This window comes from Poecilia formosa, unplaced genomic scaffold (assembly GCF_000485575.1).
Source record: "Poecilia formosa unplaced genomic scaffold, Poecilia_formosa-5.1.2 Scaffold80, whole genome shotgun sequence".
Lineage (NCBI taxonomy): Eukaryota > Metazoa > Chordata > Actinopteri > Cyprinodontiformes > Poeciliidae > Poecilia > Poecilia formosa.
In genome coordinates, this window is record NW_006800019.1 from 1773581 (window position 1) to 1797436 (window position 23856).

At 39.4% G+C, this 23856-nt stretch overlaps 1 protein-coding gene across 1 annotated transcript; it reads right to left on the bottom strand.

Annotated features, from left to right (window-relative positions):
* Positions 1–2837: 2837 nt before the first annotated feature.
* On the bottom strand, positions 2838–22460 carry LOC103141208 (adenylate cyclase type 6-like). Its single transcript, XM_007556735.2, has 22 exons — positions 22428–22460; positions 22190–22339; positions 21684–21805; positions 18846–18957; positions 17275–17402; positions 17006–17164; positions 16773–16914; positions 16521–16649; positions 15262–15290; positions 13750–13897; positions 13537–13634; positions 13316–13403; positions 13065–13181; positions 10081–10230; positions 9786–9961; positions 9556–9588; positions 9443–9472; positions 8612–8744; positions 8052–8315; positions 7702–7906; positions 7420–7544; positions 2838–4474 (listed from the first exon to the last, which is right to left on the bottom strand). Exons 1-22 carry the CDS (start codon positions 22458–22460, stop codon positions 4346–4348), a joined length of 2700 nt encoding a protein of 899 aa, XP_007556797.1. The 3' UTR covers positions 2838–4345.
* Positions 22461–23856: the final 1396 nt, after the last annotated feature.

Sequence of the window (23856 nt, forward strand, 5' to 3'; positions counted from 1 at the left end):
TGTCTCTGAAGGAGGTCAAAAGTTACACAACAGAGTTATGAACTTAGTTTTTGTCTATTTTAAGTAACAGGGAACTCAGATATTTCAGATTGCAGAGACCCTTATCACCAAAGAGACATGTGAATCTAAACAAAGGAAGTGAAATATTTCCCACAGTGTGACAAAGTGGTCAGTGCCCTCATAGTGGGAGCCAAGAATGCAGATTTCTTTTTCATTTTAGTGGACTGCCAAAACCAACATGACCAAACATTTAGAAATCCGTTGAACTGTATCAGCAGTCTGGAGGCTTTCTACAGATCTTCCAGCGTGTTTCTTTGGGTTTTGGTGGCTTTTCTGTGATTTTCTGTCCAGTTCTTGTAGCTGACAGTTTTGACAAGTTGTGCATGTTTAAACTTTGAGGAACCTGGAGGAGTAAAGAAGTCTCAAACACTATATGTTGAGCTGTGAAACTTTACCTGATAGTCATTTTTATTCACTTTTCTACATAATAAATCCCCTCAGCAGCCACTTAAAAAACACAGAAGTTTTACAGCTATTTTTAATGGAGGAGTTTGTGAGAGCAACCTCGGGTGTCGGCTTGCAATACAATTTTCAAATTGTAAGGCGATTTGAGGATTTCCTAAACATGCATGAAAGGCACTTGCAACACTCCAAGTATATTTCTGAACAGAGAATAACAATATTGCATGGTGTAAAGCTCAAAAAGTCAGTTTTACATGACACTCCCCCTTTAAAAGTTGTGGTTGAAGTTTTAAAATTCAACCCACCCACATCAGTGCGTCAGAATATATTAAACCAGCGGTGAATATATTACAATACAACTCATGTTCCTGTGTCGTGTATCTACCAGAGTGACATTAGTGTTTTTTTTTTCATCAGGGATTAGGAGGAATTTATGTCACTTAATTAATGTTCACCATAGAGTGCTGTAAGTTAACACTGCAATAAGTTCAAAGTAAATACATTATTCATGCTCAAGCAATTAAATACTCTCTCCTGTATCACCCTCTTGAAACTGTAGACCGTCTTATTCAGGAGAGGAGATGGATGTTTCTCTCGGGTTACTGTCACTCGGTGCGGTCTTGATTGCAGGTTGCTGATTGAGATGAGAGATAGCAGAGAGAACGGCGCTGAGTCACAGCACCGTCCACATCTACTGGCAGCCTTGGCGGTAATATTAAGCCTCAGAATAAATTAATCTTCTGTTGCAGTTGGAGAAACTCGCTCAAAGAATGATGGATAAAACAAATGTGTTCAGTGCTGTTAATACTTTGTTCAACATTTCCCCCCCCCCATCATGACAGCTCTTAAGATAAAAGGATCTTTTCCCGTTTATAATATTTGTCTGGATCATTCAGAGGCCTGGGTTGTCTCCTCTTCACCACATGTATTCTGGGTCTGGACATTGAAATGAGATGATCACTTTTGTGTCTTTTGAACTATTTTTTTAGGTTGATTTAGCCACACATTTTGCCTAGCTGTCTTGTTCCAGTGTCAAACTATTTTCTGTTTCTTGTAGATTTTGCATTTGAAATGTCTCGCAATTTCCTGTGTGGTCTTAGAAAAGCCACACAGGAAATCACGGTTCCTCCACTACGTTTAATAGTGATCACAATGTGCTTTTCCATATATTCACCTCACCAGTTTGTTCAATCTTTGTCCATTTTTGCCAAAACACAATGTCGAGTCAAACTCCCAGCTGCCTTTTGCAAACTCCACATGTTTACATGTGTGACGGTGGGATGGAAAATGATTTTTACCTGGCATTTCTCAGAATAACCTGGTTGGGAATGTAGACAGCTTCAAAGCTGGTTCTAGACTTGGTGAACCTAAGATCTCCTTGTTTGGCTCAGTTCTCCAATAACGAGGTTTCAGTGATTTCATCCTGACTGATGAAAAGAAGCTGGGCTCTTACCCAGCTACAATTTGGACTTTTGGACTGTGCAAGGAATCGTTTTTAAAGATATTTTTGTCTTCAGCGCTGGCAGAAGCAGACCGATCTAGTTCTCTCAGTTGCTAGCCAGCTGCTTAGCGACCGACGGATAATGTTCAGCTGGATGTTTGCATGCATTCAGAATGGTCTTGCTTTTCCTGTTTAACTTGTTTCCAACTTTCGTATTTGATGGACTGCTGGCATTGCAGCCAACGGTCTGCTAATATTTGGCAAGGCTGCCAAAGTAACCTGAAAGGTTTGGCCTGAAGCAGGTCCGTCCGGGTGTGTAGTTTGTTAAAAGGGTCAGACCAGCCGATGAACTGAGAAAAAGGCATATCTTAAGCCAATTAAAACAACCTACAGCAACTTTTAAAAGCACAGCAGTATGCACACAGGCATCATTTAATAAGGGGCACTTGTCAAATTTATTATGTAATAGTACTTCTGCTTCTACTACCACTGCTGTCTTAGTGAATTACATTCAGACTGAAATGATTAAAATAAACTTTTAACACAATTTTAACAAATTATATTGATAAAATTGATTAATTTGCCCCCAATAATCGGGATACTAGCTTTTAATGTTGTTACATGCATATTGAGTCGTAATTAAAAGACCGTCAACACTTTGATCGAGTTAAAAATAATGCTACATTTATTTCACAGTTACAGAAATAGTTATTAACCAAATAGTTAGCTAAAGTCTCCTTTTTCCAACTTGAATTTATTTTAAGGCATCATACACATCTTTACTAGTAGTGCTTATTAGTACTTAATAATAAGCACTACTGCTTATTATTAAGTAATAAGCAGTAGTGCTTATTACTTAAGAAGAAGATGCATTATCCAAAAGGTTTGCTCTTGTTCTTCGTATGCGCAACAACAAAACCATATGAGGCAAAGCAATGGAAAAAAGCCATTTATTGATTTCTTATTCTAGTAAAATCCAACTCTATCTGCAGTTGCACTAGTTGAAGATGAGACAGTGTTTACTTGGGTTTTCATAACAACAGAGAGCAACAAGTGACTGTTTTGCGGCGTTTTGGCGCCAAGACAGAAACAGAAGCACATCAACAGAGTATAAAGCATTTTTTTTTTAAATAGAAAATATTTAATCTAAACTGTTGGGCTTCTAGTACGAGGATTTTAAGAACCAGAATGTTTTTCTTCAAATCACCTCACTGTTAGATAAAAATCCTCATTTTTGCATACATTCATTTGATTATTGTTTCAAACAACAGTTCTTTCACGGGTGCTTATACTAGAAATTAGCGTCAAATACTGCTGTGTAAGGTTGTGAATATCGGGCCATGAAGAATGCAAACATTAGTGCTAAATAATATCAAGGCAATACAGAGCAGAAGGAGAATTTCTGCATAAAAAATAATTCCACAGCTGTCAGGAAGTCAGCTTACCTTTAACACAGTTCCAACTAAACCACGCTCATTTCATTTGGAATGAAATCAGTTAATAAATCACAGTCCAGTAAAGGCGCAGTGGGACACGATCATCTTCAAAAGATCAGTCTTGACACAAACAATCAGGAATGGACACTCAACTGTAGTGAATAACAAAACATGATTTGCAGCAAACAGTTTGGCAAGAAAGCGTCGTACAGTATCTTAGAAATCTCACAGTGAAAAGTTTTCCGTCTGCCCCTCATCAGATCGAGCTACAGAGCTCACACCCGTACACACACACACACACAACCGTACAAAAATGGTTTATAGTTGGAATACAATCGTTCTTCAGGTCAAATCATTCTTCTTCTGTTTCCCACGTCTTCTTCCGGGGCCACAGGGGCCCGGCGCTCAGCCGTGTGTTTGAGTGGGCCATAAACTAATTGCAGGGTGGAGGGAACAAAGAAAGCCCTGATTAGAAACAGAAAGGTCAGAGCCAAGGTTGCTGTCGTTGCCGTTTTCCTTCTGCGTTATCTGTGCGTGTGCGCTCTCCTTTGTTAAAAACAGTTCAGAGAAGTTGCCGTGGCCTTCGCTCTCTGAAAAAGAGGAATAATATAGCTTATAAAGTTTATTATAGTGTTGAACGGAATCATCAGACATTTATTTGTTCTTTGGTTATTCTTCTCCTTCATGTTGTCCTTGCATAATTTTCTTCTAAGAAAGATTGCTTAGTTTCTCACAAAAATAAATAATGACTCCAGATGGCATACTTGTACTATTGCTCAAAAACACAAGCGTCGCCGCTTCCTTCCTAAGGCCACTGGGATTCATTATTTAATCGAGCGGCTCGCGACAAGCCTTCAGTCTGAGAATGTGACAAGAAACGGACTCCTCTCTCCGACGGCCGCATCTTGTCCCCGGCGCCCGTCGCTGAGCCGGACGCTCAGTCTCTCTGCAGTCCCTGCCGTTTCAGCGCAGCGGGAGTAACCGTGCGGTCGGGCTGCCTCCGCCGTTAACTACCCGGCGGGCCACTGGTGAGGAAGTAGGTGGTCATCTCCCCCTTCCCTTTCACCTTGACGAGACCTCGACAGTCCAGCTGGTATCCGTTGTTGGCCAACACATGGTACAAGTCGGTGGTCACCTTGGAGAAGGAAATATGTGAGATGTTTAGTCAGTCTGGCAGGAAAAAAAAAACAACCAAACGTTCAGTGTATTTTCACAGAAGTATCGACCACTTGAACATTTCATATTTTGTCAGGTTACGACTATAAAACCTGAATGAACACAGTTCTGATGAGGAAATTCAGCTTTTGATTAAGGTGTGTTGGAGAAGGGATAAGCTTGTAGTTAGTCCATGCTCGAATGGAGTATTGAAAAGCTCTATGTTAGATTTTAAAAGTTTTGGCTAATGTTTCACAACCTAACTCTGCTTTAAGCATCTCCACAACTTTATCTCTGACCTACTGTGTTCCTTGGTTTCCATGCGGCTCTTTGTTCTTTCGTTTTCTCAAAATCTCCGAGAACGGCTGAGATTAATTCGCCTGCAGGTGGTCTCAATTTACTAATGAGGTAACCTTTGAAGGCAGTTAGTTGAAATCGATTTTATGCACAGTAACCCTTTTCAGTTTTTTAATTTGAAAACATTTTGAAAGTCATTTCTCTTTCCTTTCACATCGCTTTGTGTTGGCCTTTCACATAAAACACAAGTAAAAAGCACCTGAAGTTTGTGGTGGAAACGCTACACAATGTGGAAAGTATGTACTTTTTACTGCCCTGTAGATAATATTATGCACTGATATTTCAAAATATTTGTTCAATTATGAATCATTACGCTGTAATTACAATTACAGTGACACTTTTTATTCGATAAAAGGAAATAATTGGTTTTTCTACGTTTTTGAACTATTTCAAATCACTTAGTAGATGAAACTTAAGGAAATTACCAGGAAATGGCAATAAATATATATATTTTTATTTTTATTTTACAAACTGAAAATGTTCATTTTGGTGTTTTTTTTAGATGCCTTTTGCTCATTTGGTAGTGAAATTAAAACGGTTAAACATTTGGAGCTGCAGTACCACAAACTGTCCTACAGGGCGCAGCAGTGCTCTATCTCGTCATTCTTATCCCCCCCAAGCCTTTAGCTTTGCATGTGCATAAGAAAAACATTTGAAGACATGCTTTAACATCTGCTAAATGTTTATGATTATGACGTTGACCCATGGCAGCAGCTTTGTCTCCAGGGGAAATTTAAATTTAGCTTTCTGCCTGATCCCAAAGGGACATTCAACGAGGAGCATATCTGCTGGAACACAACATGTCTGGCAGTAACTGAGATTCTTGCAAGATGACACCTCTGCAAAATGCATAACATTTTTTAGTGATTATTGTGATCTGCCTCGAGTTGTTTACACTGAGCATAAACTCTATTAACTCTACGTGCAAGTCTGAGTTTGTGGAAGAAAAACAACAACAAAAAAAACGAGTTAGATGTCATTTTTGTAATGATTTACATATGAATGGACACAAGTGACCCACATTTGTGTCGGAGCAAACACTGAGCAAGAGCCTTCATGACTAATTTTCTAAGAATCTGCCAGAGGTGTGGACCTGAATCGCATGACACGAATTTAATGACTTTAGACACAACTTTATGAAGTCAGGAAAATACTTGAAACTTACATCTGGTTCTGGGACAACAGATGAAAAATAGTCTTTTGGCTAAATCTAACAGAAATGTTAATTAAAGTGCATCGTCCCTCCCAAATGAATTAAATTTCAACTTTAAACAAATTGCTTCTGACTTCACTTAAGCTTAATATTTACTGTGTGATTATTTTTTTTTACATCTTTTTCATCGACTTTGTTGCTTTTCAGGGAAATAAACCCTTTAAGATACCTCTTGGGAAAGCATTTATTGTTACTCTAAGTTAGGTTTGGTGGCGTAGTTTTTAAGATTTAAGGTTTAGGACTTTTTGATTTAAGCTGAATCCTTTTTCTCACCTTCCTAGGAAACAGGATTCAGCTCCACCACTGGATTATAAGTTTGCTAACCCGCCCACAACTTATTCACAGTCCATTCAAGACATTTTTGAATGATTGGTGCTTTGAACTTCCTGACTAAACTCCACCCCCAAAAACTATGTGATGACGACGTCCAATGTGACACAAACACATTTGCAAGGGAAATCTTTGAAAACATTCGCACATTTTCATTGGAGCCATTTAACATCCTTTCTGCTTCCAGCCTCTGTGCGTTTTGCGCCCTGCTGCATCGGCTGTGCTCACATACAGCTTTCAGTGCAGGACACTGAAACACAGCTCAGCTCTTGAACCAGAATTTCAAGTTTTGTACACACACACAATGAAATAGAACTGCACAGGAATATTAATAGCCAAACTATCAATGAGCCATATCAAGACAGAGAATAAACATGCTAAGATTAGCCCAGTACTGCGGGAAACTGCTCAGCAGGAACAAGACGCAAATAATATATATATATTTTTCATTGTTGTTGCTGTGGTTGTTGGACCAATTCACAAAGAATGTAACCTCAAGAAATGATCCATTTTGTACTTTTTAGTTTATGTGTACGACTCTGCACCAGTTCATACATGTGCAGAGATCAGTAGACAGTTTGGTTTTAAGCATCTTTCCTAATGGTTCATAATAATGTGGCAGAGTAGGAAGCTGGAATAGGACCCACGACTTTCCAACAGCAACAACGACTTTGGCAACTTTTTACTGAGTTATCCTGTGTTGGAGCGGCATGCTGACGCCGTCCTGAAGAAATGTCAGTGGGTACAAAATAGCAAAAATTGCCAAGAAAGAAGAAACTCCATGGTCCTGAATCCAATGCTGATACAATGTAGCATTGTCTTTTTTAACTTCACTCTGAAACTTTTACTAGTTTTTTCTTTTCTTTCTTATCTCACAAACACTTTTTTTTATTTGTTTTGATTCTTTTCTGTTTTTTACAACTAAAAAAACCCCAAAAATCTCAACTAAAATGATAAAAGTGTTGTGATGCACAAGTAAAAACTTTGGAGCAGTTTCTGAACACGGTCTAAAGCAAACGCCGTACCTGGATGTAGTCCGGTACTCCAGTGCTGTCCATTCGGCTGGCCACATTAACTGTGTTTCCCCAGATGTCATACTGGGGTTTCCTGGCGCCAATCACCCCTGCCACAACAGGCCCCATGTTCAACCCTGAGAACGAATCATGCTGCAAGTAAGTTACACTATTTAAAAAAAAAACAAACAAAAAACACATCTCCTGATTTTAAGTCTTCTGTGTCTGATTAAACGTAAAGAGGGTTTATGAGGTAATGTTTCAGGAGCAATTTCTTCTAGATTCCAAGCGTACCGATCTTCATCTGGAAGTTGTTGAAGGAATGCTCATTGATGTATTTCATCTGCTCTCGAAGCCTCATGGCGTAATCGGCCAGAGCCAGGATGTGCGAGCGGCCCTCTCTGTCGTAGGTGGTATCGTTGAGGCCCGAGGCCACCATGTAGGTGGAGCCGATTGTTTTGATCTTCTCCAGCTGACGGAACCGCTCCTCGCTGATTATCTGGAGATGAGTGGTAAAGCACGAATTAGGAGAGGGAACGGGAGCTGTTGGTTAAAAACCCCTAAAGTGTTCACCTCTTAACAGGATGTAACTGTTGTTTTTCCTGCATTATTTTATTTGCATGGCTTGGCGGTCCATATTTTACCTCGTCAAAGTCGGCGATGATTTCGTTAAGCAGCCTGAGGCACTCGACCCCCTCGTTGTTTGCCTCCAGCTCCACGTAAAACTCGGAGAAGTTGCTGATGGAGGCGAACATGACAGCGACGCACTCACACGACTGGTAGTACAGCTCGTCATTTCGCCGCTCCATCGCGAGGAAGTGGCCGGCCACATCTTTGGGCAGGATGTTGTGCAGCAGGCGTCGGTTGTAGGCCTGTAACTCCTCCATGTCCTCCTTCTCCTCCGTGGCCTGAGGAGACACACGGAGGGAGTTACACTAACAGGAGACGCAAATTCTGAAGATTTATTTGTTTTGCTTTGATTTTTCACAACATGTTAGCATACTACAGCAGGTCAGGTGGAAATTCGCGATGAACTGACATTTGTCCTGGCTTCTCTAGTTTCAGTTCTCGTGAATATTAGCCTTCTGACACACAAACACACAATGCTCTTTGTGCTGCATGCCGGCAAAGCATACGTGGTGAAAGTTGACTTTTGCAAACTTTAAACACTTCTGCTTTCAGTGCAAAAGTGAAACTTATTCACCTGCAACTTCCAGAGGAAGTCGAGACGTGCGGTGGACTCCACCTGCTGGCCGTGCAAATAGAGAGCCAGAACGAAAACCAGCAGGATTATGGGGGTCATGACCCTGAGGGGCACCTTGGTCACAGCCCCCGGGCTGAAAAAAAAAAAAAAAAATACAATTACTAATTATTTTAAATACCTTTGAATAAAAGCAGATGTCTACAATGTCAATCAAAACTTTGCATACACCCATCATGTGCATGAATGTCCTAGTAACATTCTGATGCAATATTTGTGTAACAATTCCCTCCAAAAATGGCAGTCATGCACTTAGTGAGTATATGTAAACACAGCAAGATCTCCCTGTTTTCAGAAGAAGAAACTTCTGATTTGCACTGTGTGTCATGGGGCTGGTTGGTGGTGGTGAGAATGAACGCTGACCCAAATGATGATGATGATGATGATTTAATGAAGAGAAGCTCAAAACACAGTCCAGTACAGTACGGGAGAAACACTAGCACACAGCTAATACCGGTAGCAACTGAAAAACTGAAGACTGAAAACGTGAGCTAAACCAACACAGGACTTGACAGTTCGACTGTGAAGGCCGACACAGACAACAATTAGACGACGTTAGACGAGGATCCGACAAGGAACACAGACAAGAGGAGGGACTAAATACACGGGGAAGGTAATCACAGGAACTAGAAACAGCTGGGCACAATCAACAGGGGAGACAGGACAACACAGAGACTATCAGGGAACAGAACCAAACACAGAAAAACCTCGAAATAAATGTACAAAGAACTCAAATCACAGCACTGTGGATATATTATGAATAAAGCTTCTTACCACTGCTCTGCGGTTTCATTGAAACCAGATCTAGGAAAAAGAGAGAGAGGGTCAGCCCTGCAAACACATGAACCCACTTAAATAAAATGGAGCAAACATAAAAACCAACTTACTGTTGCAGGGAATCATTAACAGGTGGTAATTGCCTGTGGTAAAAATGAGAACATATTCAGAAATAGGACATAACATTCAAAAATAGGAGTACTAGGTTTTAAACCTTTTTTTAAAAAAAAAAAAAAAAAAAAAAGGAAGTAGGTCGAATCTAAGCTAAACTGCGACCCGACGACACGTAAGTTTAACCGGTCAAGTTGAAAGTTAGTTTGTAGCCTGGCAGCAGACTTACAGAGTGTTGGCAAAGACCAGCAGGTCGGCGTTGTCAAACAGGGTCACCTGAGGCCACTCCACCAGCAGGAGGAAAACGAGATAGATGAGCAGCATCAGAGCCAGCTTCCCGATGCTGCTGATGTGCAGGAACACGGAGCAGGCCAGCAGGGTCAGCAGTACGCTGTAGCTGAAATACTGCAGCACAGCGAGGGAAGGAAAAGGAGCAGGAGAAGGATTTCAGCTGGATATTTGGACAGTTTTTACCTGAAACATTCAAACATTCACCCAGAGAATGAAATAGAAACAGAACCAACCTCAGGTAGATGGCAGGGCATCACCTGACTGGAGCACAGAGTCAGGCCGTCCTCTGCTGTCCTGCTGAGGTTCTGCAGCAGGCACAGAGTCACTGTTGTGTTCAGTTCCCGTCCTATACAGTCCTGCAGTTTCTCTCTGCTGCAGGTAAACTGGGGAAGGAAAGACGAAATCTGATCTTAAATGGAGCAGGATGGACAACCGGATGTGCCGCCTTTTGGCAGGTAAATCAGTAAAACAAACAAACGATTTGTTTGTTACAAATGTATGCTGATACATTTGTATTACCCTCAACATGTAATACAAATGTATTGAAGTAACTACGATATTGCTTTGAAGTTATATCTGTGTGGGCCCAAACTCATCGAACGGAACCAGAGCTAAAGCCGTTTCTCAGCATTTTTCATTTTACATAACATCTCTATGGCAACGTGGCAATAAGGTTGCTGCCAAATAACCTTGCGATGAAAACTGAAACTTTATTTCGCTACCTGACAGAGAGTAAATGTTTGTTTATTAATAATAAATTAGATTTTTATTTTATTGATTTTTCTTAATAATAATAAATAAGTCTTATGTTTCATTTTAATGCTGAAGTGATTGTTAGGTGGATATTTTATTTCTTTATATTAGTCTAGATAAATGTAGTTTCCCTTGATTGCAATATTTTGTTCATAATGAAAATAATCTTACAGTTGTAAGACTATAGATGATTGATTTCTTTTTGTTATTCAGTGAAGTTGGTTGAACCACTTTTGTTTTTTAAATCTTATTTTCCTAATCTTTAATAACAAAAGAAAAGGCCAGACCCATTTAAAGATTCAATACTGCTCATTATTCCAATTCTGTTTGAGAAATATGACAATTTTATTATGAATCATTTACATGAGTATAAAAAGTAAACCCACTAGAGAGAGATCTGATTTTACAAACGGAGAAAAACACTGTCTCCATAGCGATGATAAATGTGGAATAGAAATATTAGATTAAAATGAGAAAAGTCTCAATTATCCCTTGTGTTGCAGATGGGGGTGAAAAGGGGATCTGTGTTAAATGTGGAAGGGCTTTGTGGTTTCAGGGTTGACAATAGGAGTGTCTCCTTTGTGAGCATGAAAAGACAACAGACATGATCTAACAAGCTGGAAATAAAACAGAGTGATAGGTCTGTCTGGTCTGGAACCGTCCTAAATACACCTGGCAGAGTATAAAGTTGATAAGAGGATCTTTATATAAGGCTAAGCTCACCCTCTTGTGTGTCTGTAAACTATAATAAATGTGTCATAGATAATAAACGTAAGAGTAAAAATAGTTTAGGGAAGCTTTATTATTGACAATAATCTGTAACTGATTTATCTCTGAAACCATAAAACAGTGTTAGTGCTTCTTCATTTCTGTTCTTTTGGTATTTCATGTATTGGTGAAGATTCTGATTCCTGTAGATGTTGCTGTTTTCTGTAATTTTTTCCCCCTGTTTCTGTTTTATTTTAAGATCTGTCTTTCTTTACGTGTTCTGTTTACTTCTTGATTCCTTGTTACTCCTGTTTCTGACTGTTTGTCGTCTTTTGGTTTGATATTTTCAGTCATTCTCATGTTGGATTCTTGCAGCCAAATTAACAACCAACAGCCTGATACGTTTATTTTTGAGAGTTTTAGTTCTTTTGTTCCCTTTTTTTTTTTTAATTTTGGACCTTTGAGCATCTCCAACATTGTGTTTTTTCTACCTCCATTTTGGTCATTCACAATAATCGATTTTGACGTCACCAGATGCATTCTTCAAAATCCTCTGAAAATGTGCTGACATCACAATTGCATCAGAAATGTCAGAAAATGTAAGCTTTTGGTTACATTTTAGAACAAAGTGAACAACAAAAATCAAATCATACTCTAATGAGAGGCAATGTAAAAATGACTGGAGGCTATTTCATTTTTACTAGCTAACATTTTAGGTCAAATTTGAGGGTGGAAAATGAACTAATGATAGTGTACTTGCTGCAAATGAAAATATATTCAATAGGCTTGCCATAACAATATTTGGGAGATCTTCAGGAATTTTCCACACAATATATCTGCATGTTACAGAAATGCTTGCATAACTATTTTAAACACGTTAGTTTTGTCATATTTTATCTGTGCGCTAATCTGGTAATTTACAAAATAACATGCCGATACATTACTATCAACGTGTTAAGGTACTAGCATGGTACTGCTACAGTACTAACAGAAATACAGCTTATTTCCTTTTGTGGTCATTTTGAACTCCAATTTCAACACTACTGGAGAATCTCTTCCTTCAAATCTTCATTTAGCTCCCAAAATAATTTTATTTAGATTCAGTTAAGATGGAAATCAGCACTCACTATGCTCAGTTTACGCTCTACATTTTCACCCATCTACCTGCAAGCTTCTGTGTCTGCTAAGAGTTACAGATGATGATTATTAAATTACATCCCAGTGAGAGGCAAAGCAACAATGACCTCAACTCATTTATTCTCATCAGCGAATATTAAAGCTGTAATTTAATAGGTTTAGAGAATGATGGTGTCACAAAAATATTAAAAATTATTTTTTTGGGGGTCGGGGGAGCTAAACATTGTTTCTAGTCTTAGTTTGAGGAGAGCTGTGAGTTTAAAGAACCATAATGACAAGGAATATTTGCCAGAGAAAGTCCCTAAAAAACCCCGGCCCAATTTAAAGATCCTGGTTACAGTGGCATATTATGATTAGAAACAGATGCATGTAATTACAGGCCCCCTTAGGCAAATTGATGTAGTTTGTCGTCTGAATAATTCTGAATTTCTTCTTCTCTCTCGGAAATTGGATTAGAAACATATGTAAGGAAATGTCTGACGGTTTAAAGGAAGATCAGACAAATGCAAAAGCCCCAAAGCCCCTTGTTTACAGTGTGGACTATGTTGAAATAACATGTTTATGCGAAACAACAGTTTCATTACTCAAGAGCAACTCGGCAACCGTCCCCGATGCCTACCATATTAGCGAAAGAAGAGACGAAGAGAAGAAGGATGGTGAAGACGCCCACCAGCGTACTGTTTGCCCGAGACTGGATTATTTTCTTGGTGAGTGTCTGGAAGGCAGCTGGGAAGCGCTTCGACATAAAGCGAGGAGAAGATCAGATAAGCGAAAGTTAATATTATGAGTGATGCCAGCTGAAGACATGTAATAAGCACTCTTATCTGGAGCTATCTGGCAGAAGAAGTGGTGAAGAGCTTTGTTTCCTACTTTGAGGCAGGAATAGATGGCACAGATGAAAAGGATGTTGGCGAGGATGATGAAGATGCTAATGTAAAGACCGAGCATAAGTGTTGTTCTGTGGAAGATAAAAAAGCAAGCTCATTAGGACGTACAGCTCTCATTAACCCCTCGCAAGCTAATCAAGAACACATTTCCCGGCCGTAATTTGGTATAACTTGGAAATGCAGTTTGTCAGAGAGAGGACTTACTTTGGGAAAATTATCATCTGAATAAAACAGATGCAGAAGAAGACAAGCAGAGTGCAGCCCACGTAACCGCCCAGACGATCGTCCACCTTTTTGGAGTACTGTGGAAAAATAAACACACAGAAAGAAACAGATAGAAGCTTAGCTACTTTCCAACCCAATTCTTTTAGACATAACAAAAACGTTTTATAGCAGAAAAACTGGTGAAACACCAACCTTTTTCTCTAGGTCGGGTGTCTGAAATGTGAGCAGAAACTTCTTGACGTGATCTTTCCTCAGCTGGTCGATGCTGCGTGCGTCGATGGCTCGTGCAAGAAAATCATCCACCTCATCCTCAGAGTTCTGGTTTTCCTGACTGCAGCGGCTATAAGACAAATAATGTGGCATGAACCAATCTATTAGCTTATCTGCACGGTTTACCTTTCAGCTCGCTGTGGCTAATCAGCTAAACGTTAATATTTAGGAAACATTAACAACTATTTAAGCCAACTGACAGTTTTCTCAATGTTTCTTGTCCTGACATTCCAAGCCATGATTGAATCTTTCTTTTTACGTGTCCTGGCTTGAGCTGCTTTGAACTCTTTTGCCTGATAAAAACAACATATCATCCTGGAAAGTTATTATTACAATACTTGCAGAAAGAAACCTTGAGATTGGCTAAATTTCTGTCTGGTTTGGTGTGAGAGGAAGTTTAAGTCCTGGTGGCGCGTGATCTTCAGAACGTTACTCTCAAAGAGCCTCTGTCCAACAAAGGGGCCGAGCTGAGGTTGTGATAAATGTTTACATGCTAAGGTAATTTGTCTAATTTGAGTGAAGCGTTCACGTTCTGGACTTTACCTTCTCAGTTGTGTGTTTAAGCCTTCGTTAACTGTTTTGGGGGATTCGTTCTTTACATTACAGCCTGTTCTACCAGAAGAAGTGCTGTGGGTCAGGGAAATGATTATGAAAGAGACGTTTATCTGCATCTATGCAGCCGGTTTCATGTGTTGAAGACGGCAGAACATGTTAGGCCCAAACCATCGTTTTGTGCTTGTTCTGAATGGAGGCTGATGTGAGCTAACAGACTGGTGGTCTGCAGCTCCCATCCTAATCTCCACTCTTTGTAATGGAAAAGATTTTAAAGCTCTTTTAAATTTCCTCTTTTACTCTGGAACAAAGTTCTTTCTGGTAAGAAGTTTTAATGCTTCACAAGAAATGATGTGGAGTATATTTTTTCTTGAACTTCTGAAAGTTATTTGAATATTTATAAGTTTCTGATCAGTTTAATTCTTATAATAAAAAAAAAATCCGGTTATTTTGTTGTACCTGGCAATTTATCTCTTTGTTTTTATGACTTTACATTCTTAATGTTTCTTCAAAATCTCTAAGAAATGTAAGAAATCATCTCTTCTAGTTGACCTATGAGGCGGATTTGATTTAAATAACCTGTGAAACTGTCAGCTTATGCACAATAAAGTCCTTTGGAGGGGCTGATAGTCGCAACAAATGCATCAGTAGTTCAGGGTTTAGTCTGTGTTTGCGTCTGAGAAAATGTGTTTGTGAGAGGATCAACCTGTGTTATGACAGGCAGGAAGAACCAGATCCAGTACGGTATTAGTGCTGCGCTGGATCTGACTAAATAAAACTAACAGTAGCCACCAGAGTGAAAGATCTACACTGACAGTCTGCCAGAAAACCTCTTATAATAAAAGCTGCCCCAGCAACGAAAACCGGGAATAAAATACTCACTTTTCTTTGCTGGACGCTGCGTCAATGCCCTGGGAAAAATAAAAATACAGAGCATAAATAAGGAAGAAAGACAGAAAAAGTCTCAAAATAGAGAAGGAGCAACAGTAAAAGTGAAAAACAGACAGAGTCTCAGACATCTGCACAGTTAATCCCTGTGAGCGAGTTTGATGTTTTAATTAATGCTCAGAGGCTTCAAATTACACCCTCTTTGCCCCAAGGGCTCAAACCCTCTGAGATAGAAAGGACAGAGGAGGAGGACAGAGAAAGAATGCCGGAATAAAAAGGAAATGAGACTTCAAGATTAAGGAGAGGGCGAGGGAGAAATGGTGAAGAACCAGGAAGCTCCCCTGGAGATCTTTTGTGATTTCTGTTTTCTTTTCCCAAATTTGCAGTGGCTCTTTTATGTCGGCACAGAAAGCCTCCAAATTTTTCTCACTTTAAAAAAAAATAATATTTACAGAGCCTTGTCCAAGTATTATGGTTTTAATGAACATGAGTTTAAAACTACTCTAGTAGTGTGAACATATTAGCTTTGACCACGTTAAAATGATCAGTGAACATTAGAGGAACATATTGTTAGTGATTGTATTTTGTTCCATCAACTCAAATAATAATAAAAAAAACACATGAAGAAAACACTTACTGCTCCTGAAATGTGGAATCTTTTTTTCCTAGTATTTGATTATTACACTGCATCCTTATGAAATAAAATAAATATATTTTCAGAACATTTTCAAGTAATAATTTAGTGATTTGTCGTTATTTAATGGATTGGCACTTTTTGACCCCCATAGAAAAGGACATTTTTGCCCAAATATGGTAACTTCAGATGAGGCAGAACTTCTTTACTTTAGTGTGGCTGAATCAGATTACTGCTTAGCGCTTATGGCGTTCAACATGAGGCCAGTCAGAAATTTAACCAACATAGCATTTTACATAACAGTTTGCAGTAAAATAACAAGCATCAAACTTGCTTGTTTCTGTCTGTCAACAGTGTTTCTCCCTCGGAGCAACATTCACCGGGTCTGTCAACTCGCAGGGTGGGCTGACACTGTTCCTAATAAACAACAGGCTCAGCTCTATAATCTGTCTTCTTTGGTAGATGCCATCACTGCATTAATCTTCTAATAACATAAGCAATACAACTCAAACACAGCTCCAAAATGGCTCACAGCAAGTGTGAGGTTTTGCTTGCTAATCTATATGTAAAAAAAAAAAAAAAAAAAAAAGATCTAGCAACATTTTAGAGGGAATCTCACCATCTTCTTGTAGACTTTAGACTCCTTACTTCTGGAGAAAGCTCTATCAGACACCCAATGGGACATCAGTCCCTCTGCAGAATTTGCACGCTTTCGGTGAAGTTTGGCCATCATGGCTTTCTCCTCTTTCTGAAAGGAAAAAATAAATAAATGCCCTTAAAGCCATGTGACCAAAAGCATTCGGCTGTTTGTGTGAAATATGTGGCAGCGGCGTGGTATTTTAAGAGGAGCCACGCAGATAAGAGCTCTCACTCTTTTCTGGCTGCAGCCAAGCACCAAAAAGGTTTCGATGTTGTTTTCCTTCAGGTACGCGTTCCTCTCCCCTCCGTATCCCGGCTCCACCTCATAATCCCCGTTCAGGTACTGCAAGGTGGCTTTGGTAATGTGGATACGTCTGAGAACACGAGCAATTCAGAAATCAGAAGCTGCACGGAGAACGCGGTCGTCCGCCACGTCAAGCAGCAGGTGGAGCCGGAGGTTCTCACCCTGCCTTCCCCCCGGCCTCCATTTGGTTGGCGAGCGTCACGTCGTTGGACCAGACGTCAAACTGCCACTTGCGCAGGCCCAGCACCCCGCAGTGAACTCGCCCGCTGTGAATGCCCACCCGCATGTTCACATTAACACCTGTCACTTCTCTTACCAGCCTGCAGATGAAAATACACACACTGCTGTTAAAAAAAAAAAAAAAAAAAAAGGACCTTGACGGACATTTCATGACGGTTTCTGTGTGTTGCAGTGTTCAGTGTTCGCTCACGAGATGGCTTCAATCATGTCCACTCCCATCTCCACACAGCAGTGGGCATGGTCAGCCCGGGGCTCCGGCAGACCCGATACGCAGTAATAACAGTCTCCGAGGATTTTGATGCGCAGGCAGTGGTTCTCCTGTTCAGCAAAGGAGCAAAATACAGATTTCACCTACAATGTTAAGTTTCTCGTGAGACCTAGCGTTCAGCTAGCAGTTCTGTGATTAAAAGCATTTTGGATTTGTTCAGCCTTTTCCTTTGTGTCACACTCGAATGTCTCAGATCGTCACACAAATTTTAATTTCAAAGATAATCTGGAAAAAAAAAACCCCAAAAAAACCACCATGTTTGTTAAGATAAAATGCTATCCAAAACAACATGGCCCTAAAAGAAATAGCAGATGTCTCCTTCTTAAACTCAACTTGTGCCACTCTTTGCAGCAACCACAAGTGTTTTTGATGAGTGCCAGAGTCTTTTACATCACTGCTGCTGAATTTTTTACCCATTCTTCATTGGAGAATTGCTTTGTACGACGCAGGCTGAACATCAACAGCCTGTTTATCATATCTCGGTCCAATTTAAGTGCGACAATTTCAATTTGGGTTTTTATTATCTATGTTTTGAGTCGTTATGAGATCGGCTTTCTGGCGCTGCTCAGATCATCGTCAAGCTGAAATTGATGACCAGACATTCTCCTCCAGGATTTTCTGATATGGCAAGATGAACACCTTTTATCTTGATAAGTCTGCAGAATATTTTATGTAGAATCTTGTGGACCAAGAAGGCTTTTTTTTTTTTTTTTACATTTTTCTAGCATAGGTTTTGTGCTTAGAGCTCTACCATAAAGGCATTTTTGTTTACTCTCTCCATTTTTTAAATCAGTAGCGCTGAACTTAATTCCACCAAATAAAGTCTGCTGTGCTGTAGATGTTGTTTTGGGCTCATTGGTGACCTCATGGATTAGTCAGAGATGTACTCTTTATGCAATTTTCAAAGGCAACTCTTGGTAAGGTTCACGGCTGTTTTATGTTTTCTGCTTCTGTGGACAATGTCTCTCACTGAAGTCCCAAAATTTTCATTGTTGAATTTCTTTGTATCTGGGCTTTATGTGTCCCTTCATTGGGTCTTTTTTGTCTACTTTATGTTGTCAGAAAATGTATTGATCTTATGGGTCTGGAAATAATAAAGTTGGTAAAATTGTGATTAATTAGCTTTAATTAATGGCTTCACGGAGGATGACTGCATGGTTTGTACATTTATAATTGTAGAATTAGTAACTATATGAAAACTACTTCTTGTATTTAGTTGGCTTTAACTTTATCAGATATTGAAGTTTTTTGTTTTGTGTAACATTGGCGTGTTACACAAAACAAATTAAGATTAAATCTTCAAGGAGACAAATAGTTTCTCACTTAACTGTAGATAAGTCTCCGCGTAATCTAACTAGTGGCGTTTGCAGTTCATCAAAGTACATAATGCCACTTTCATCCGTGATCCGCTAAGGCTGCAGATCGCACAGTTGTACTGGAGTCGGTGGTTCAGAGTTGTGCAGCGAAAGCCGCAGCAGCAGCAGGTGTCTCACCGAGGCCAGCTTGTCGAAACGGGCGAACAGCTCGTTCAGCGTCATGACCAGTTCCTGTGCCGTGCACTGAGACGCCAGGCTGGTGAAGCCCTCGATGTCGGCAAATAGTATGCTGCAGATCATGAGACGTTGAGGTGGGAGAGGTGAGAGGGACGAAGGAAAAAAGAAAAAAAAAAAGAGGAGAATTAGATTAATCAAATACAAGAGGAAGGAGGAAACTGCTCCGAATGCCACTGGAGCAGAGAAGAGACAAAAAGAGTCGCAGACACTTTAGTTTAGTCAGATTTAGGTCACAGCATCCATCCCTCCCCTCTGAGAACACCTCCGCCCCCTCCCCCCAGCCGTCGCCAGGTCTGCCTGACTTTGTTGGTTTAACTTTTAAAAGAAACGAAGCACAAGGATAAACAACAGAAAGACCAAAGACGCTGTTCAAGGTGACAGATGATGCTGTCTGTCCCACAAGGGAACGGGTTTTTCATCTTCTGCACAGCTTCATGTGGGCAGTAACGTCTTACCGCCATATAATAAGTTAATCTAAAGTGTAATATTTTGACATATGAAGTTTTAAACTTTTAAGCTCAGATTGTCTCTCAGAATGCTCTGTTGTGGTTTTATGTGAATTTTATGTGAATTTTATGTGAACGAACAGACAGCATACAAAGGTGCACAACTGTAAGTAGGAAGGACAACAGGTGTACGGATTTATTTTACAAATACAAATTTAAAGACTGTGGTTATGTTTACATGTGCGAAATTCCTTGATCGGATGGAAATGTATTCGAGTTAAATAATCAGAATATATGGTTTATATGGAGTGGTATGCCCAGAGTGGTAACATTTCCCTAAAAAGAGACAAGAAGAAGAAGAAGTGGTACTTCTGTCTGTACTGCACATAAAAAAAACAAGAGTTGTGTCTTTGTTTTGTGTCTTCTAAGGGACCAGAACGGATCTGCACCAGGTTCTGTTACTTAACTCTCTATTTAAGCTGCAGGCTATAAGCAACACATGCTGTTGGTTTTCCTGCATTAGACGACCAGAGAGCAACAAACCATTCTTTCTTCTCCGACTTATCGCACCACATGCACAGTCAGGTCAGTCTGCCACACTCAGAACAAGTGTTTACATGCACGACATTTGGATTATCACTCGCCGTATTAAACCACTTCTCTCATTCAGATTACAAATTCAGTCCAATCGAGCTGAGGCTGATCAGAATAGAAATTACATTATGCATTTTTATTCTTACTGGCCATTTATTCTGATTACTTATGTCCATGTTAATTATTAATATTTTTTACTTAGCCCACTCTAAGTCAACATTAAGGAGAACCAGATTTTATTGTTTTTGGGGTGTGTCTTCACCAGCTTTACACATCTAGAGACATTTTGGAAATTTTGTCATTTTCTTGTCTACAGAAATTCCTTGTACTCACAGTGGAGTGAGTTTGAGAACAGTAATCTTCAACTATTGCCAAAGATCTTGGGTCATTCTAACCTATCATGCTTTACCTTGTATGAAGACTCTTTTATCTTTTACTCTGAGCATCACTTTCACCGTCTCGTCTGAAAACGCGCTTTCCCAAAGCATGACGCTGCAGCCGGCACTCTGTTTCAGGACGGTGTCAAGTATTCAGGGTGATGTAACGTGAGGACAACTTCCTCCCTGACCTGTGTGCTGTGTTCCTCAGTCTGTATGAAGCTGCTTGTTCACCAATGCTTTCCAAACGAATAACTAAGGCTTTCACATTGCTAAATTTACACTGTGATAAATATATATTTTTTTTTATTTGCTAAATTAAAACAGAAAAAGCAGGTGTCCTTCTTCCATTTTAAAATTATGTGCTAGTACTTTTTGTTGGTCTGCAATATATGACCACAGTAAAACATACTGAGGTTTGTGGTTGTAATGTGAACAAAAAAAATAAAAATAAAAATCCAAGAGACTTTAATACTTTTACAAGTCTTACTAACTCCCACACAATAAACACATTTACTACTGGCCAGTCAGAAGCCAAACCACATTATAATAAAAATCATTTTAAGAGTTTTTTTTTTCCTAATTTGGTGCAGATAAACTTCAGCTTTGGGATTTTTTAGTAACTGAAATGACGTGACTCAAGGACCTATGAGTCAGAGAACCAACCTACAAAGGGAACAAAACCTAAGAAAACAACCCTGTGAGTCAAAACTGGGTATTATTTCACTGAACCACTGGTGGCTCTTCAGTATTTGCAGAGGCGATATTAGATGATTTTTAGGCTCTGCAGGGATAAAACAAAGAAAGAGATAAACTCTGAACTGAATTAAACTGATTATTTTATTCGGAATTAGTTCAATTTGAGAATTCTGTGAAAGCAAAAAAGGAGTAGCTTTTGTTTGTTTATGTGATTCTGTGCTGAATCCTTCACAAAAAGACCTGAAAATAACTTGACAAAAACTAAAGGTTTTAATCTGGGTTACATCGAGGAAATTGATTGTTCCTGGAACATTCACACCTTAGTAGGGCAGCAGTGAAGCAAAGCATTATGCCACTAAGCGCCGTAAATCAACCTTCCTTATCTGGGTCATCTGCCACAGAAGATCTCTGCAGAAACTGTTTTTTTTTTGTTCCTCTATTAGTAGTGAGTTCTTCCATTTCAGGATGTGAAAACCAAATGGTAATGAGAAAGAGGCACAGGAAACGTTGGGCCTACCTCTCATAATTTACTACTGAAAACATGGTTAGGTTAATATCTGTGTCATCAAACCACGATATGCGTAACAGTCACTCTCAGGGGAAAAACATCTCAGTCAGGTACAACGCCGTCTTAGGTTGGCTGTGTCCATTACTGGGTTTACCTCACATTATCGTGTTTCTGGATGTAGATCTTGTGAAACATCATGTCTTCCTTCTTGGCAATGATATCAGCCTTCATCTCCATTGCAACGTGTCTCGGCAAAACAGATAGCAGCAACCGTTCCTAAACAAGGCAGAGAGAGAGAGAGAGAGAGAGAGGAAGAGGGAGGAATTTTAAAAGAAAAGGCAGAAAGAAAGAGAGAAACACACACACACACAAACACGTAGAGAGGACTTTTTAAAGATTATTTTCCACTAAAAATACTGAATGAGTCACTGTGTTTTACTGGCATGTGCGTGGGAATGTGTTAGTCAACTAGAAAGTTGTGGAGATTTGTGTTTTTGACCTTACAACAAGAACAAAAAAAAAAAGAGACAAACAAATCAGTCTGTGACGTGGAGACTCCAATTTGTTACTTATTTGCATGTATGTGACGGGTTTTCCTGGAGGACGTCGGCACGGCTGCTCCCTGTCTGACTCCAGCAGGAAACGCAGGTGTGTGTGTACCTGCTGATGGTTCTCCCTCTGCAGGTGCTGCCTGGCCTGAATGTATCCTCTCGTCTCCTGGAAGGTCTGTCTCTGGGAGACCTCGGCGGGATAGTGGGTACAGATCCCGATGATGTTAGCGCACAGGAAGATCAGCACGTTGGCACATATCTAAAAACAGAACCAGACGGGGAAGGCGAAAGGGAGACAGAAAGTCAGGAACACGTCGGTTTTAGTGGAGCAGTAAACTCAACCTGACGTGGGTGAGGTCGCAGAGGGAAACTGATAACATTCTGGGTCACAGGAGGGACCAGAAGGTGAGGAGCCACTAGATGTGATCTGGCTGTAAAGGATGGGCAAATCCTCATAAATGTAAGACGACATTGTCTCACTTTGTGTTCTGAGTCACTTAATGACTTGAACTGCATTTGAGAATTAACGTTAATCTCAGCTTGATAGTTAACTACATTGACTGTTTCTTTTCTCTGCAAACGGTTCAAGTTTTTAGTCATAACTGGGTTAGATGTGTTTTTTTTTTTTGCCACCTTTCAAAACTATCTTTATAAATATTACTCGGGTTTTCTGTAGGTCTTCCTACATTTTTGTTCTTTGGATTTTGTCTGTGTAATGTTTCTGATAACAACCCTTGCATATTGTGGAGTGATTGGTTGAAGAATCAAGGTGTAGAAAAGGAAAAGGAGAGACAGAATTAGGGCTGAGAATATTATTGTTTTCTTCCGCTTTCCAATAAAGTTCAAAGGTTAATTAATTAGGTCACATCTGCGCATTTTTTTCCCCATTTTGTTTTAATTTGCATCTTTCTTTTGTTTCCAGCGATGCTTACATTTTTATTCTTTTGATTTATTTCATGTTTCAATGTCTTTTTTGTGTTATTTTGATGTTTTGAGGTCATTGAACTTTTCCAGTTTCTTACTATGATAATCAGCTTGTGATACTCTTCGAAAAGCAGAATGGAAAAAAATCATAATAATAATTAGCTACTCTGATATTTAGCAGGTGTTTAATATTTTATTAAGTCCATTAAAATCCAAATGCATAACTTTGTCATAGCTTTTGTAATCACGGTTTTAAGTTAGTTGCAGAAGAATTAATTGTAATTTTCTAAAAAGCAATGAACTCATTCTACTCATTCTTCTTCTTCTTTTAAATTGTTGCGTTTGTACCACAACAGGATGAGTTTACTAAATGTTACCTCCACATAAAGTTTTGGCCTAGTCCAAGAACAGCTTCATTTGAATAGTTTCAAAGCGCCAGCTCTTCTTCATGTCTGAAGAAGTTCTGAAACAGGACCGAAGAGATTAATCATCTTTCATTTAAAGTATACAGGTAAAAGCACTTTGGTTTTCACCTACTGGACGCCAAAATACCAGTTTATCTCTCTCAAGCTAATTGCTAATTGTTAAGCTACAACTGAAGAAATGAAAATAAATTATATCTTTATGCCAGGGTTTTAATCCAATTCAGCTTTGGGTCACCATTAAGTTCTCTGCTATGTGTCAAAACAACAGCGGCTCATGCTCTGAGATCAGGAGGCACATTCCTAAAAAAAAAAAATAAAAAAAAAAATGGTATTTTAACATCTCAAAACATTCAAGTATTTTAGGAAAATCTTAAAAATGTCATAATATATTCTGACTGCTGGAAATATAAAACAACTGAGGAATGAT

Excerpts from the sequence above, each read along its gene's own strand:
- LOC103141208 (XM_007556735.2), bottom strand. The coding sequence starts at position 22,460 with ATGTTATCAGTTTCCCTCTGCGACCTCACCCAC. Across the intron at positions 18,958-21,683 it reads CAGAAACACGATAATGTGAG|CATACTATTTGCCGACATCG; the intron begins GTAAACCCAGTA and ends CATGATCTGCAG. Across the intron at positions 17,165-17,274 it reads GACATGATTGAAGCCATCTC|GCTGGTAAGAGAAGTGACAG; the intron begins GTGAGCGAACAC and ends TTTCATCTGCAG.